The sequence below is a fragment of the Rhinatrema bivittatum genome, chromosome 9, assembly GCF_901001135.1.
Source record: "Rhinatrema bivittatum chromosome 9, aRhiBiv1.1, whole genome shotgun sequence".
NCBI classification, from domain to species: Eukaryota; Metazoa; Chordata; class Amphibia; order Gymnophiona; family Rhinatrematidae; genus Rhinatrema; species Rhinatrema bivittatum.
Genome location: NC_042623.1, coordinates 48512468 through 48530328, shown reverse-complemented (window position 1 = coordinate 48530328; position 17861 = coordinate 48512468). Strand labels below are relative to the sequence as shown.

General features: G+C 46.4%; 1 protein-coding gene across 20 annotated transcripts in view; it reads right to left on the bottom strand.

Annotated features, from left to right (window-relative positions):
• CADPS2 (calcium dependent secretion activator 2) overlaps positions 1–17861 on the bottom strand; it is a 1612018-nt gene that overhangs the window by 24648 nt on the left and 1569509 nt on the right. For all 20 annotated transcript variants that reach the window (XM_029616598.1, XM_029616596.1, XM_029616606.1 and 17 more), the window contains one exon: positions 10834–10938. In XM_029616598.1, the coding sequence (XP_029472458.1) occupies positions 10834–10938 (105 nt within the window). The remainder of the gene's footprint in view (positions 1–10833; positions 10939–17861) is intronic.

The following is a 17861-nucleotide window of genomic DNA, read 5'->3' as shown; positions in this document are numbered from 1 at the left end:
CTGATTTCTAGTGGCAAGTGGAGCCGAACTGAATAGTCCTGAGACTGCAGGTACCAATGAGATAGTAGCGAGCGCTGAAGAGGACGCATATGCGCCCTCGCCCATGGTATCACTTCTACGGTTGCTGCCATCAAGCTGAGCACCTGTAGACAAGACCACACCATTGGGCGTATAGTGTTCATCAGCTGACACACCTGAGACAACAATTGTGGATCTGAACTTCCGGCAGGAAAACTTTCTCCTGCCCTGTGCCGAACTGAACTCCCACATACTCCAATGACTGGGATGGCTGAAGGCTGCTCTTGGTCAGGTTCACCATCCAACTGAGCTCCTGCAAAAAGGATATCAAATTGTGAGACACCAGGTGGCTCTCTTCCTGAGATTTGGCTCAAATCAGCCAGTCGTCCAAGTGTGGGTGCACCAGGTTCCCTTCTCTTCTCAAGGCTGCCGCTACTACCACCATAACCTTGGAAAACATTCTGGGGGCAGTGACTAGACCAAAGGGCAGCACCCAAAACTGATAATGGCACCCCAACACCACAAACGTAGAAAACATTGATGTTCCAAACAGATGGGAATATGAAAGCAGGTCTTGGACAGATGCAGCGAGTTCAGAAATTCCCCCAACTGCACTGCCATTATCACAGAGCGCAAGGTTTGCATGTGAAAATGAGTCACCTTCAAATGACGGTTGACCCTTTTGAGATCCAGGATGGGACGAAAAGAACCCTCCTCCTTGGGCACAACAAAATAAATGGAATATCGCCCCATACTTTCTTGAGACGTGGGCACCGGAACCACAGCCCTCAGCCTGAGGAGCCTTTGAAGCGTTAACTCCATTGCCTGCTTCTTTTGCCAGGAGTGGCAAGGAGACACCATGAACACGTCCCGAGAAAGACTGCAAAATTCCAGTGCATATCCTTCATAACACCTCCAGGACCCACTGGTTCGATATGATCTCGACCCACCTCTGATAAAAGAGAGAAAGGCATCCTCCTATCTCTTGTTCCTAAAGGTTGGTTGGCAAACATTCATTGGGAAGCTTGGGAAGATCCCCCACCCTAGCCCGCTCCTCTCTTGGGCTGTCTGGGCCAAAAGGACTGAGACCTAACGAAAGGCCAAGTCCTCTGAAAGGTCAACACTCTGTAGGGACAAAACCGCTTGGAACCCTGGCAACGACCCCTCATACCAAAGGGGTGCTGTAACTGCTTCTTAAACTCCAGCAACCGAAAGAGCTGGAGATTCGACCCACTTACTAGACAGTTTCTCCAACTCGCTCTCAAACAAGAGTGAGCCATAAGATTAGCTTTGGAGGCTGTGTCAGCTGACCAGTTTCGCAACCAGAGTTGACACCTGGCCGAGGTACAGACCAAATTGCAGCTTGTTCTGCTAAAAAGGCGGCAGTGGGTTCCATAACTGCTCTGGAAGTTCCTCCAGAGTTGTCAATCTCCTGAGAGAGAAGCAGAAAAGATCATGGCACTAGGGTGCAACAGGAAGCAATCTGTAAAATTATCACCACTGCCTCAAAGGCTTACTTAAGGATAGCCTCAATCCTCCTATCATGAACATCCTTCAAGGCCGCTTCTCCCTCCACAGGGATAGTCGTCCACTTAGAGATGGCACAAACCAGGGCATCCAGTTTGGAAAAACGCAAACGCTCTCTCACAGCCGGATCAGTGTGAACAGGCCTTCCAATGTCTGACCCCCTTTAAAATTTGCTTCTGGAGCATCCCATTCAAGATCAATCAATTTCTGAATGGCATCCATCACAGGGAAAAAACAAGAGGCTTTATGCAAGGAAACCAAAATGGGATTCTTCTTCGGCTCTGACATGGCATCCAAACCAGGAACACCCAGCTGTTTCAAAGTCTGGGAAATCAGTGCCGGCAATTCAACCCTATGAAAGAACCTCAACATGGTTTGCTACAGTTCCAGTCCTGGAGGAATTTCCCCATCTTCCAGGGAATCAGGATGTACATCATCATTAGTACCATCCAGATTCCTATTGGGAACACCTGCAGGGAGCCGAGGAAAGGAATTGAGAATAAAACAGCAAATGTTATAATGCCTCTTTTATCGCTCCACGGCGAGGCTGCACTAAGGAGGTAATTTTCAAAGAAGTTACACGAGTAAATGTAACATGCTATCATATTAATTTTCAAAAGTCATTTACATGTGTAAAGTGCATTTACATGTGTAAAACCCAGTTAGAGTAGTGTGTGCATTTCTGGTCTGCCACATCTCAAAAAAGTTACATTGGAAAAGGTACAGAGAAGGGTGAACAAAATGATAAAGGGGATGGTATGGCTCCCCTATGAGGAAAGGCTAAAGAGATTGGGTTTGTTCAGTTTGGAGAAGAGACATCTGAGGAGGGATATGATAGAGGTCTATAAAATCATAAGTGGAATAGAACAGGTAAATGTCAACTGGTTATTTACTCTTTCAAAAAATACCAAGACTAGGGGGCACTCTATGAAGTTAGTAAGAGGAAAGCAAATGTTGCTTACCTGTAACAGGTGTTCTCACAGGACAGCAGGATGTTAGTCCTCACATATGGGTGACATCATCAGGATGGAGCCCAATCATGGAAAACTTCTGTCAAAGTTTCCAGAACTTTGACTGGCCCCTACTGGGCATGCCCAGCATGGCACTAACCCTGCAGCCAGCAGGGGTCCCCCTTCAGTCTTATTTGATAGCTACAGGCAGTGCTGAAAAAATAAAACAACAAACGTTACGAACCCAACACCACAGGACGACGGGCGGGTTTCATGAGGACTAACATCCTGCTGTCCTGTGAGAACACCTGTTACAGGTAAGCAACATTTGCTTTCTCACAGGACAAGCAGGATGGTAGTCCTCACATATGGGTGAGTACCGAGCTGAGGATGTCCGAACATGCACCAAATGTACCCAATGGTGTGCAACAGGCACAACAACTGGGGTGGAATTTGGTAGAGGGCATCCTGAACCCCACCGGGCAGGCGGAAGGGTGTTGGTACGTCATGTTGGAAATAGGTTACGCAGGACAGATTGGCCGAAGATGGAGTCTTGTCTTCCGGCTTTGTCTAGGCAATAGTGGGCTGCGAAAGTGTGGAGAGAACTCCAGGTGGCAGCCCTGCAAATGTCAGGAAGCGGCACCGATCGTAGGTGTGCTACTGAAGTCGCCATGGCCCTCACAGAGTGTGCTTTAACACGGTCTTGAAAAGGAATGCCTGCTTGCTGATAGCAAAAACATATGCAGTCCGCCAACCAGGAGGAGAGAGTCTGCTTACCCACAGGTTGCCTTAGTTTGTTGGGATGGAAAGAGACGAATAACTGAGTGCTCTTCCTGTGGGCAACTGTACGGTCTAGGTAGAACGCTAGAGCCCGTTTACAGTCAAGGGTATGCAGAGCCTGTTCCCCTGGGTTGGAGTGGGGCCTGGGAAAGAAGATAGGTAGTATGATGGATTGATTAATGTGAAACTCCGAAACTACCTTAGGCAAAAACTTAGGGTGAGTGCGGAGTATCGCCCAGTCCTGCAGGAGTTTAGTGTAAGACGGATAGGTAACTAGGGCCTGTAACTCACTAACCCTGCGAGCTGAAGTGATAGTCAAAAGGAAAATCACTTTCCATGTGAGATATTTCAGGTCACTGGAGTGAAGAGGTTCGAAGGGTGGTTTCATGAGCTGCCCGAGAACCAGATTAAGGTCCCAAGAAGGGGCCAGAGGATGTAAAGGTGGCTTGATATGGAGCAAGCCTTTAAGAAAATGTGTTACGAGGGGTTGTACCAATATAGGGACATCCCCAACACCTTTATGGAAGGCGGCTACCGCACTGACATGCATTCTGATGGAAGAGGTCTTTAGACCTGATTCCGACAAGTGCCAGAGATAGTCCAAAAACCTTGGGATTGGACAGGAAAAGGGATCAAGGGATTGCGAAGAACACCATGATGTATACCTTTTCCATTTATAGGAATAAGATTTTCTTGTGGAAGGCTTTCGTGAAGCAATCAAGACATGAGAAACCGAATCTGAAAGGTTAAGTGGTTGAAGAATTAACCTTTCAACATCCATGTCATCAGGGACAAGGCCTGAAGATTGGGATGGCGTAGACATCCGTCGTTCTGAGTGATCAGAAGCGGGTGCGTTCCCAAGGGAATGTGCCTGCGGATGGAGAGATCCTGGAGTATGGGAAACCACACTTGGCGTGGCCAGTGAGGTGCTATCAGGATCATGGTTCCCTTGTCCTGACGGAGCTTCACGAGAGTCTTCGAGAGAAGGGGAAATGGAGGGAATGCATAAAGCAGACCGGTTGCCCACGAGAGGGAGAATGCATCTCTGGGCTGAGAGTGTTTGCTGCGAATGAGGGAGCAGTAATTGTCCACCTTGCGGTTCTGAGGGGAAGCAAAGAAGTCTATTTGGGGATGACCCCATTGCTGGAAGAGGGAGTTCGCCACCGAGGGATTGAGAGACCACTCGTGCGGTTGGAAGACACGACTCAGTTTGTCTGCCAAGACATTGTGCACTCCCGGCAAATAGGTGGCCCTGAGGTACATCGAGTGGGAGAGCGCTTGCGCCCAAATCTGTGCACCTTCCTGACACAGAAGGAAGGAGCCTGTGCCTCCCTGCTTGTTGATGTACCACATGGCCACCTGGTTATCCGTCTGAATCAGGATGACGTGATTTGATAGGCAATTCTGAAAAGCTCTGAGAGCATATTGCATCGCTCGAAGCTCCAGGAAATTTATCTGGTGTTTGGCTTCCTCTGGAGCCCAAAATCCTTGTGACTGCAGATCGTTCACATGAGCTCCCCAGCCGAGGTTGGAAGCGTCTGTGGTGAGAATGAGTTGAGGATCTGGCAGATGAAAATGCAGTCCCTGGAGGAGATTGTTCTGATCTTTCCACCAGGTGAGAGACAGACGGAGTGTGTCGGTGATGTGGACAATGGTTGACAGAGGCTGAGTCGCTTGAATCCATTGTGACCTTAGAGTCCAATGCATGACTCTCATGGCCAGGGGGGCCATTGGTGTGAGGTGGACTGAGGACGCCATGTGTCCGAGAAGGACAAGGAATTGTCGAGCTGTTGCTGTATACTGAGACTGCAACTGATGAGCGAGGGACACGAGGGTTTGCACTTGTTGTTGAGGTAGAAAGGCTTTTGCCTGTAAGGTGTCCAAGTCTGCCCTAATGGACGATAAGGTTTGAGATGGGACTAAATAGGATTTCTCGTAATTGACGAGAAATCCTAGAGAAATTAGAGTGTGTAGGGTCAAATCCAGGGACGATCGAGTGGCTTGCTGGGTTGGAGCCCTGATTAACCAGTCGTCTAGACAGGGGTAGACGTGAACACCTTCTTTCCTGAGAAAGGCTGCGGCAACCACGAGACATTTGGTAAAGACTCGTGGTGCCGATGCTAGGCCGAATGGAAGCACTCGGTATTGATAGTGCTTTGGGCCTACTAAAAACCTGAGATACTTGCGATGAGCTGGAGCTATCGCAATGTGGGTGTACGCGTCCTGGAGGTCCAGAGAGCAGAGCCAGTCTCCTCTTTGTAGAAGAGGTAGAAGCGAGCCCAAGGTTACCATCTTGAACTTTTCCCGCTGGAGGTACTTGTTGAGGGCACGTAGGTCCAGAATTGGATGAAGCCCCCCGGATTTTTTGGGGATCAAAAGTACCGGGAATAGAACCCTAGGCCTTGTTGTGAAAGAGGGACGGGTTCTATTGCTCTTAACTGGAGAAGAAGGGAAACCTCCTGCTCCAGAGGGACAGAGTGGTCGGTTACTCACCATGCTTGTAGAGGTGGTGATTCTGGTGGAAGAGCAAGAAAGTTCAGGTGGTAACCCTGAGCAATGATTGCTAGCACCCATTGGTCGGTTGTGATTGATTGCCACATGCCGTGAAAGTGGCATAATTGACCTCCCACTGGTATGGCTGGCAGAGGTATCAGGCTGCTGCTCTCCAAGGGAACGTCAAAAACCTGAAGCAGGCCCCGGCTGGGGAGCTGCTTGTGGCTTTTGCTTCCAGGGCTGAGATTTCTGATAAGGCCTCCCTAACTTGGGACCCTTGTTGGTGGAGGATAGTACTTCCTTGGGCGGAAGAATGACTTCTTGGAGTCCTTCTTGAAGGGCTGTCTAGAAGGGAAGTCAGAAGATATCGATGAGAGCTGTTTGAGGGTCTCATGATGGTCCTTTAATTCAGCCACTATTTGCTGAATCTGTTCACCGAACAGATTATCTCCTATACAGGGCAGGTCAGAGAGCCTGTCTTGTACTTCTGGGCGAAGGTCAGAAGACTTGAGCCAGGCCCAGCGTCGTGCCGAAATGGCAGTTGCAGACACTCTAGTGGAGGTGTCGAAGATATCGTAAGCTGTTCTTATCTCATGCTTTCCTGCCTCAAACCCCTTGCTGACAAGGGTTTGAAGATGTTCTTGAAATTGGTCAGGCAGGGTTTCAGAGAAGTCCTGTATTTGCTTGAAAATGACCCTGTTGTACTGGGTCATATACAACTGGTAAGAAGCAATCCTGGAGATAAGCCTGGCCCCTTGAAACACTCGACGACCAATATTGTCGAGGAACTTGTGTTCCTTGACAGGAGGGGTAGAGGAGTGTGGTTTCATCCTTTTTGCTTTCTTTTGAGCCGATTCCACCACAACTGAATGGTGGTCAAGCTGAGATTTTTGAAAGCCAGGGGCTGACTGTATCAGATAAGTAGTGTCAACTTTTCTGTGTACTGGGGCAATGGATCCAGGGTTTTCCCAGTTCTTTTTGAGGAGGTCAAGAAGAACTTGATGAATGGGAATAGAAGTGATCACTTTAGGGGCATCCAGGAATTGGAGAAGCTCCATCATCTGGTGCCTATCATCTTGCTCAGTCTGAAGCTGGAAAGGAACCAATTCTGACATTTCCTTCACAAAATTAATGAAAGAGAGGTCCTCTGGAGGAGAACGCTTTCTACTTTCAGTAGGAGAGGGAGGTGAAGGTAAGTCATCAGTGTCTGTGGAAGTATCATCACCCCAGGTGTCATAAGGATCAGCAGGCTGACCTGTAGGACGAGAAGGGGGTTGGATACCCGAAGGGCCCGGCTGAGGCTCCGAGAACATCGAAGGAATCACCGGGGGCACCGTGGACGCCCTGGGGAGCATCGGTGCCGGCATCGAAGGCATCGATGGCGCCGATGTGCGTATCGCTCCCGATGAATGAATCGGTGGCGAGGGACGACATGGCACCGATGGCTGAGGCAATACCCCCGAAGGAGGAATACGAAACGGTGTTTCTCCCCCCGATGAAGCTGTCATCGGGGAGCGCACCGGGGCCATCGGAGACCCAGGAATTACCGGTGGAAGGGCAGTCATGAGCGCCTCCAGCCGGGATAGCAGCGGTGCCAGCGCTGCTGGAATCAGGTCGGTGACCGGTTCCACTCTCGGTGCCGGAGTGACCTGGAGTTGTTGCATCGCCTTGTCGATGGCCTCCTGGACCAGCCGGTCCAGTTCTTCCCGGAGACCTGGGGCAATCAGCTCCGGCTCCATGATGGAAGAGGGAGGCTGAGGCACAGTCGAAGGGACCACCTTTACAGGTGGAATTGCGACTCCCAAACCCCGATCGGGTGAGGGTGGCCTCGATGTCCCGGTCGCAGGAGTGGGCAGTGCCGTTCCTGGACGGGGCTTCTTCGATGGTGTCATGAGGGCACATTTGGTGCAAGTCAGGATATCATGCTCACGGCCTAAACACATTACACAGACTCTATGAGGGTCTGTGATAGACATGGTGCGAGTACAGTCCGGGCACCGACGAAAACCCGACGCCTTGGCCATAGAAATAAATCAAGCTGCGGTACGGTCGATGGCCGGTAGGCCGCGAGGGCCAAACTCGAAGGTAATCGACGAAAAACGGTGAAAAACTTACTGGAGTACCACGGCCTGAGAAAAGTTAGAGGAGAGCCCCCTTTGGGGCAAAATAATTTTAAATAAGTCCATGAGGAAAATTCTTGTCAGGAATGTGTTCAGAGCTCCTAAACCGCGAGGCTACTGCTGCGTGGAAAAAAGAAGACTGAAGGGGGACCCCTGCTGGCTGCAGGGTTAGTGCCATGCTTGGCATGCCCACTAGGGGTCAGTCAAAGTTCTGGAAACTTTGACAGAAGTTTTCCGTGATTGGGCTCCATCCTGATAATGTCACCCTTATGTGAGGACTACCATCCTGCTTGTCCTGTGAGAACACTTAAAACAAATCAGAGAAAATTATTTGTAATTCAATGCACAATTAAGCTCTGAAATTCATTACTAGAGGAGGTGGTTAAGGCAGTTAGTGTAGCTAGGTTTAAAAAAGTTTGGAAAAATTCCTGGAGGAAAAGTCCATAGACTGTTATTAACCAAGTAGACTTAAGAAATAGCAACTACTTACTACTGCACAATATCAGCAGGTACTTGTGACCTGAATTAGCTACTGTTGGAAACAGGATACTGGGCTTCAGAGAGCGAGAGATTGTGTATGTGTTTGGAGTCTGTGAGAGTGAGAGTCTGTATGTGTGTGTGTGTAAAAGCCGATGGGCCAGATTTTAAAAAGTTTATGCGTGCCGGGCCTATTTTAAGAAGGCCCGGTGACGTGCGTAAAGTCCCAGGACGCGTGTAAGTCCCAGGGCTTTATTAAAGGGGTGGTCCGAGGGTGGGGTGGTCCGGGGGCAGGGCCAGAGGCCTGCAACACAGCAGCCATTGCCGTTATGTCGAGGGATTATATGCTGGCAGCCTGCTGGCAGGCGCAAAATGTAAAATAAAATTTTTGGGGGGGGCTAGAGTAGGGCTAGGGGGAGAAAAGGTTAGGGGAAGGGGTGGGAAGGTCAGGTTAGGGGGAAGGGAAGTTCCCTTCCAGGAGGGAGGGAATGGGGGAAGGCAGTGCGGCTTGGCACGCGCAAGGTGCACAATTGTGCACCCCCTTGCGCGCATCGACTCTTGACTTTATAACTTGCGCGTGCAAGTTATAAAATTGGGTGTACATATGCACACGCTGGGTAGCGCGCACACATGTACACCCATGTGCACCTTTTTAAAATCTACCCCTATGTGTAAGAGAAGGTAGAGCATGCAAGCAAGAGTCTATGTGTATAAGGGAGGCAGGGAAGAAGACAGGAGGAGAGAGAAGAAACAAAGACAAAAGAGACCTTGAAAAAAGAATTAGAAAAACACAGACAAGGGGAAAGTGAAAAAAAGAAACCAGGACCAACCAATCAGAAAAATAAAAGCATCAGACCACAAAATGTAGTTTTTAGTGAGTGGAATGTGCCATCTTTGGGAATGAACATTTCTTATAATTTTGTATTTTGCTCTTTAGATCTCCACTGTTCAGCATCTGGTTTCTTAGGCTTTCTATTTCAGTTTTGTCTGCATGTTTTTATTTCTAATTCGTAGTCCTTTATATCTGAACTGGGTAAGGGTCTATCTGTATTGCGCATGTGTGACAAAAGTGCAGTATTTTGGCTAGCATGTAGTTTCTCTGTAGGGGATCTGTAGCAGTCTGGCTTGTTCTGTTTTCCAAGTATGTGGTGTATTAGTGTTCTAGGGCCTGGTATAGTGTTTGTATTGTTGCCTTTTCATAAATTATGGTGCTGTTTGATTCCTGAGAGTTAGTGCTATGAATGTACTGAATGGCAAGGTTCTAGGTGTCTTTTGCTTTATTGCAGGGGTTTGTATTACATCACAAAGTGTTTAGCAATGGAAGGATTTTGTTTTGCTGAGGAGATACCAGAATTTGAATATTTTTGTGACTATTGGGTTCTAATGTGAACTGTGCTACTTCTGCTCTGCACTCATTCTTATGATTATTGCTATTTCATTTAGTTATGATTATCTCTTTTTTTTCTAGAAAGAGGATCCATGAAAGAATACATTGATATTTATTTTATTACATGGTTGACTGGATCTGATGTTTGTGTACTTTGCTTTTTACATAATATTCTTGTGTATTTATAAACTACAATAAATATAAAATTAATACAGATTAATAAAACATTTTTAATGTTGGTAAGCGCTTGAAATAATTAAGTTAAAATATTGTAAAGTTTCACTCATGATGCATAATAGCTGTTGCAGACTACTTAGAAATTCTTTATCAGGTGCACTCTAAGGCATTATTTATGGACGGCAGTATAGCTAGTAGGGATGCCTACTGTCCACCCATGTTAACCTTGGGCCCCCCCAAAAAAACAGTTCTGGCAACACCACTGTAGGCAAGGGGAGGGGTGAGAGAATACTAGGGATGTGTTTTTTTTTTCTAATTTTTATCTAATAAATAGCTTTAAAAATATTTTTGCACTGGGGGTGTTTTATCGGTTAAAACCTAAAATCAGGAGCCCTAACTAGAATCATACTTTACATACAATTATGTGTGATGTCCTCACAGTATTCACATAATGACCAGCCCAGCACAACTACCATTTACTCACAATGGTGGATGTGGCCATCTTTCAAAAAGTAGAAAATAATTTTATTTAACTTAAAACAGATAAAGAAAGCCCCCCCCCCCCATTTTTCAGCTAGGGCAAAGTCAAATGAAGGCAGCTCAGCTTTGTCGCTTGGGCCATGCGAGACTTGGAAACCAAGTGAATACGAGCACAAAAGGAAAAGAAGATAAAGAAAAAAGGCCAAATTTGCAGTGCCATCAGCTGCTGGTTTCACCTGTGGTCTCCTGTGTGGGTCAAGGACTGGCCTTATATCGCATAAAAAGACAAACAAACTTTGTCAAAGGAAGCTGCTGTAAACTCATAGGTCCTTATCGAGAAGAGACTCCATGGTGGCATCTCGCCGGACGACAGTTCTTCCCTTGTAACAACAAGCTACCTGAGGGGGAAAACACATTTGTTTACCTTCACTATCTTGATGAGGGTCTTCAGCTGGTAGACGTGGAGCTGGAGATCTAATCTGTCTGTCAACCACACGCAGACGACTTTCATGGAGCTGCAGTACCATTGCTGGAGAGGAGGATATAAAAAAAAAAAAGGCCCCTCTGCAGTATTCATTTAACTGATACGATAATGAGTGCTAATGAAACACTTTCAAATGATCACAGAGCAGCACTTGAAGTCAATATTGTAATAATTTTTTGATAAGAGAACAGCAGGTTTTTGTTGGTTTTTTTTGCCAGGAAATCAAGTAATCTTAACAAGGCTGCACTATGTGAATTAGCACCAACTGCTGCAATTCAAAACTGTAATACGGTCACTGAAAGCAGAATATTGCACTTTGCAGGGCAATAACCTGATTTGCTATCTGTGGCTCTGAAATGGGCAGGAAAGGAGGCTAATATGAATAACTATTTGGACAGGATGGCAAATACTTGCTATTAAAAGGTGGAGCAGAGGCTGATCAAAGATGTGCCTACAATGAAGCATTTTGGGACTATACTGCTCTGAACCACAGAATACATTAGCTGCCTCATTTGCCTATGCATGTGAATCATCACCTCTTATTGGATATGCAAAGTAGCTCTGATAATGAATGGTTCCCTATAGGAAAAGGTGAAGAAACCACACTCAGAATGCTTGGGCTGTGATGTCAGCATGATTTATGGCAAACAAACAAAAATCACTCCCGCCCCCATTTTATCTATATGCTGCTTCATTTGCATATTCAGCAACAATCATTTGCGCTAGTTCCATGAGAATCAATGAAGAAATCCCAAACATGGAGAAGAAACCCTGCTGATTACAGAAAATAAATTGCCGATGCCTTATCAAACTGCAAGGTGTGAGGAACTGCTGGCATGCAGGCAAAGGTATGTCCAAATAAAAACACTTGCTCACATCTACACAATCTATATTCTGAATCCTTCACTTACAGCTGTCTTCTCCATGAAGGGATAACATTCATTAGCCACAAGCAACACAACTTTCCCTTACACACACCATGCAGTCCTCAACCCCTAAGTTGTTCTCATGGCATCACAATATCCTTCCACACAGGCCTGTAACTATATTTGCTATCCTGTGCAATCAATTAGTGTGCTGTCTCCCCTCCTCTCCAGTTCATTCGGTCTCTGTCCAGGGTCCAGTAAATAAAGTCCAGATCCCTCCTGAGATACAAACTTTAAAAACTGACACCTTCCCCAAGTCCTGGGTTTTTACCCCTCCCAGAACTCCTGACTAGTGCAAGGGTATTAGGTGTTCTAGGCGAACCTTATAGCCTTGTACACATTCCAACCCACCTGTCCCTCTCCTTGCACAGTTAAGAATTATGCATTTATAATAGATCTTACATGAAAAAGAAAAGTCTGAGGTAAAAATATAATTTGCTTTATATGCATATGCACTGCTGTGGTGCCATCCAGAAATCCCTGCAAAAAAGACACTTGGAACCCTTATGGTATTAGGCCTATTATAACACGTGTAAGGTGCATGCTTAACCTTCAGAAAGCCATGAGTAAACTGAATTACAATTACAATATAATAAACCTCCCATGCTAAAACAGCACTAATTGCCAGCACTCAAACAGTATCTCTAACCTACCTAGGAAAAAGCAACACTGCCCTAAACACCGATATATTTCCTAGCAGGGGAATACCTAATCTCAGTCATACATGCAGAATGCAAACAGACCCTCACCAAATTTTTATTTATTTATTTATTTTTGGTTTTTTTATATACCGATCTTCTTGCATTGGATACAAATCAAACCGGTTTACAGTGAAACAATTAAACTTGCCTGAGAGCATTACATAGAACCTAGAACATATAAAAAACTTTAAGAAACATGGTATTGAAGTAAACTTCTTATACTAGTTGCCTTGCAAAAAGCCATTAAATTTAAAGTTAAAATGCAGTTGAATGCATCGAATGAATTTGGGCTAGAATGCAGGGGGAGGACGGCGGAGGGAAGGACAAGGGGGAGGGAGGGTAAGAAAACAAAGGATCCAAATTGAATGGTGGATTTAAGGGCGGGTTTATAAATAAATAAATAAATAAATAAATAGAATAGAATAAAGCAACAATAAAGTATAAATTGAAACATACAGGCAAAAAGTGAATTAGAAACCACAACAAGCCAGACTCTCTATGCAGTGCAACAATGTAAAAACAGAACCATCATTCTTCAAACATTAAACTATAAATTCAAGAAATATAATAAATACATAATAATAGTAAAAAATACTAATAAAAATATTTCAAAAACAGTAGATGATAAAAGATCAGATATTTAAAAACTAATATACCAATTAAAAAAAATTCTCAAAAAGGAACAAAAAATACTAATTCCTCTTACCTTACACAAATATGTTCATTAAATATTCAAACAAATAATCATCAAAATTATTCAAATAAAAACAAACACATACAAATTGGTTTAAAATGACTTAAAATGGTAAATTATAAGTCCATTTGTAACAAAATACAACAAGTGATGTATGATGTCAGCAAGGAATGGAATTTCCACAAACAACAGTTTCACAATCCCAATAGGAAAATCGCATATTTAAATTATGTCCGAATGATGAATTTTTTAAAGCACTGAGTTATTTACCATTTTCTTCTGTCTCCTTCTCAATCTCAGTAAGAGGATTGCAATCTTAAATTATGTCCAAATCATGAAACTTTGAGATCAATGAGTTATTCATCATTTCTTTTGTCCCCAATACACACACACACACACACACACACACACACACAAACCATGCAGGCTCTCATTCTCTCTCACACACACACAACCCAAGCAAGCTCCCATTTTCTCTCTCTCACATACATACACATCAGACAGGCTCCCACTTTTCACCAGCATCCCCACTGGAGCCTGTCTTACTCCAGTTGGCACAGTAAGAGCAGCATAACTGGCTCCTTCTTCTGCTCTAGGTTGGATCATACATGGGTCTGGTGGGAGGGGGATCCACTGGCAGCCTCACGGGCCTCTGCTTTTATTAATCACCAGTCGGATGGGGTCCTCCAGCAACCACATGGACCTTTCTTCTTCCTTTCTTAGGCTGCTTCCTCACTTTCACCACTGCTGCTGCTGCTCCCCTAGGTGTGACGCTCTGTGCAATTGCACGGTTTGCACACATGGTAGCATCGGCCCTGGTTTCATTTGTCACACACGAGGACTTGCTCGCTGCCATCACCTATCCTGCTTTTCCAAATTCATGCCATAAAGGATGAAAGTGGGGAGAGGGGTGCAGCGAAGCTCATTCTGCTTTATACAGCTTGATTACATTGCATCTTTTCTATTCTATGCATCCTATCTTTTCACTCTTTGTGGCTGATGCAATAAAGTATGTATAAAAAGGTGAGTCCAAACTGGGCACCTGTTTTTTCACCGCATGCACATCCACCTCTCCTTGGAGTCCGATACAACAGTCAAATGAGCTGCCATGCTAAAAAGGGCATGCTAGGGATAAATTGTGCGTCCTTAGCACATCCTTGGCATTGGGCGCCCAGGAGATGTGGCTATGTGCTGGTTACGAAAACGTCCGTTTTATCCCATAGCAGCTAATTTACTGGCACAGTATACACGGATAACATACATGGCCCGTACTCTGTGCATGTATATTCTGTGCCCAGAAATTCTTTTCATCAAGCCTTTTTATTTTTCATGATGATGCTTTCTGTGGTTCCTCCTACTTAGTATTGTGACGATAGTAAGTAGGAGGAACTACAGAAAAGCAGTAGTTTTTGTTTTTTTAGTGAGCCCTTGACACACGGCAAGAGCTTTATGCCTGCTCCGGGGCAGGCGTAAACTTTGACGGGTTAAAACGTGCGCCTTGGGCACACAGGGATTTTTTGCATCATGGGGTAATAGCTAATAGCCTCAACTACATGGCATTAACATGTGATGAGTGCTGTTAGCTATGCCTTTGTTTGGACATACGTTTTGGACATGCATATCCCCTTATTGCATAGGGGGTTAGTCTAGCACGTCCAAAACGCGTGTCCAACCACTCGTTAACCTATGCGTTAGGCTGGGCGCACTTTATTACATCAGCCTCTTTATGTTTCATAGTGTAACTTATCTTTCCATGTCATCTCTTTTTCCCTCGACTGTCCAGCGCATGCAGCAGTCTCTCTAAAGGACCAGCACCCTGCAGACGAAACATGCTACTAGCGGATGCATTCATACATGTATTCCATGAGGAGTGCATTGGAAGTGGAGAGATTCACCAATGAAGGTAAAATTCTATCCTACTTCTCTCCTCCTTTTCGCTTGGTGCTGTCTGTGAGGCGTCCCTAGCAATTCTTTTTTTTTCTTTCTTTCATGCTCACACTCCACCTCCAGAAAGCAGCAGGTGGTGTCACCCGGAGACTGAGAGAAGACTCTCACCTCACTCAGAGCTCCAGAAGCATTACCCCCGCATTCCTGCCTGCCCCTCCCAGGAAGGGAGTGAAAGTCTAATACTTTTTTTTTTTAATACTTTTTCTTTCTTTACATTTGGTGCCTCATTTCCTAGGCTTACTGGTGAGTCTGCATGTGCAAGAGTGTGAAGGCATGCACAGAGGATTGGTCCCAGCATCTTATACAGACATGAGTAATTATGGAAAAGAGACAGGAATGGAGGAAGCAGTGGGGCGAGATGGGGTAGGAGGAGAAGACGAATACTGAAAAATGACAGTTGTGCAGTAGGTTAGGGTCCATCCACATCAATTTCAACAGATGAGTTCAGTGGCCACTGTGGTACTGCCTGTTTAGAACATACAACAACTACAAAATTCGACTTCCATGTCAACTTCTTCCTGACACTTTTTTTCTGATTTCATTCCAACGGAAATGGATAGCGAAAAGGGAAAAAATAAGTGTGGCATGGGCTGGCTCCTTCCACGGAAGGTAAAGAAAATTATATTTTTCCTCCTATAGGAAGTAACGGGAGGTGTTTGGGTCAAACAGGAAGGCTGGACAGATTTGCTCCTGCTCTGAGCTGGGGTAAATATATTCACGTTGGAATGGGGTTGAGCAACTTCTGGTCCTTGAGAGACCCTAGCCGGGATATCCCAATGAATGCTGAGGAAGGTTTTCATGCACACTGCCTCAACTGTATTTCATGCATATTCATTAAGCTTATCCTGAAAACCCAATCAGTTAGGAGCACTTGAGGACCAGAATTAATCCTCCCCAGAGTAGGAGACTCAGGGAATGCATCTAGATGGGTAAACAGCTGTTTGGAGGTGGCTGTGGAGGTGGAGTGCAGCCCAATAATAGAGGTCCATATTTCAGAGGCATTCAGCTGGGTTATCCAACTACATGAATATTTTGGGTACCTCTCCTGGTAAATTTTAGCCGGATGTCTTATTATTCAGCTAAAATTTAGTTGGCCAACTTAGGGACATTCCAGGGAGAAGCTGCGTTAGCTGGTTAACTTATCCGGCTAAGTCTGGTCTCGCCAAACAGTTAACCAGATAAAATTATTTGGATAATTAAGGTAGCCGCATTCAATAGTGCAGTTATATTCAGGGCCGGCGCAAGGGTATTAGGCACCCTATGTGAACCTTCTTCCTTGTGCCCGCCCCTCCCCGGTCTCACCAGCATGACGTTGGGCACTAGGATCGTGCGAGGTGCCTCCTCTGCCAGCCTTGCCCCTGCCTGACACAAAATGGGCAAGCGCACTCTCTCCCACTCTTCTGTGCAGAGAAAGGCGAAGCAAGATGGTGGGAGGTGGCACAAGCCTCTTATGTTTAATGAAAATGCTGTAAACTGATGTGATGGGCTTTTTTTCCCAAACACTGGTATAGAAAACCTTACAAATAAAAAAATTAATAAATAAAGCCAGGGTCCGGTCTGAGGAAGTTGCCGCAGGTGAGGTGGAGCAGGGGACCAGGTTACCACATGGCTGACGAGCTGTCAGTGACTGTGAGGGAGAGAGAAGCGCTGGCTGGTGCCCGTGGAGGAGAAGGGGGGGACACGCATGCATGTTCACCTCTCGATTTTAATTCAGTGCAGGGGTGTCTGCAGCGAAGCGTGAGCTGGGGCCTTTCTGCTGAGCCTGGAGCTGGCCCAGCGCATGTTAGGGCTCTCGGTGAGGGCCGGAGGATGCCTTTTCAGGGGTCAGCTGGGAATCCACATGACTGCTCTTCAGCGCCCCTTAATGGTTGGTGCCCAAGGCGACTGCCTAGTTTGCCTAATGGCATGTACCGGCCCTGGTTATGCTACTGAATATATCTCCAAGTTAGCCGGATGAGTTTATCTGGCTAATTTTGCTACCCAGACAGTGACTGAATATGTACCCTGGAATGTATAGGTGAGCCCCACATCTTGCACACCCTAAATACTTTTAAGCAGGTTCTCCATATAACATTTTGAGAGTTTAAAAACTGAATAGTTGTTGAATTGTCTCTTTTACAACAGTAGATATTTGTGAAAACCTGATAACTGGCTGCTATATGTTTCCTGGAGGCCTAGACCACCAGGGGTGAATCGACCAGTGGCGTAGCCACGGGTGGGCCTGGGTGGGCAGGTGCCCACCCAACTTAGACCCAGGCCCACCCAACTAGCACCGGAACTGCAAGGCTGTCGCGGGATCCCATCCCCGCGACAGCGAACAAGAGAACCCACGCCTCGCGCGCCATCACGGCACACGTGGGGAAGCGCTGCTGCGGCCGTATGGCCAACCGGTCTTCCTGTTCGGGGGGGGGGGGGGGGGGCGGAAGCGTCGCGCGCAGCTTCCGCTTCCTCCCCCCAATGCAGGAAGATCAGCTGCCTCTCCTGCTGCCACCCGTTCTCCTGCTATCTTCGGGCCCGCCGAACTTCCTGTTTGGGGGAGCGGAAGCGCTGCGCACAGCTTCCGCTTTCTCCCCCAAAGCAGGAAGATCAGCTGCCTCTCCTGCTGCCACCGGCCTCCTGCTATCTTCTTCGGGCGTCGGGCCGTATGGTCCGCCGATCTTCCTGCTTGGGGGGGGGGGAGGGAGGAAGCGGACGTTGTGC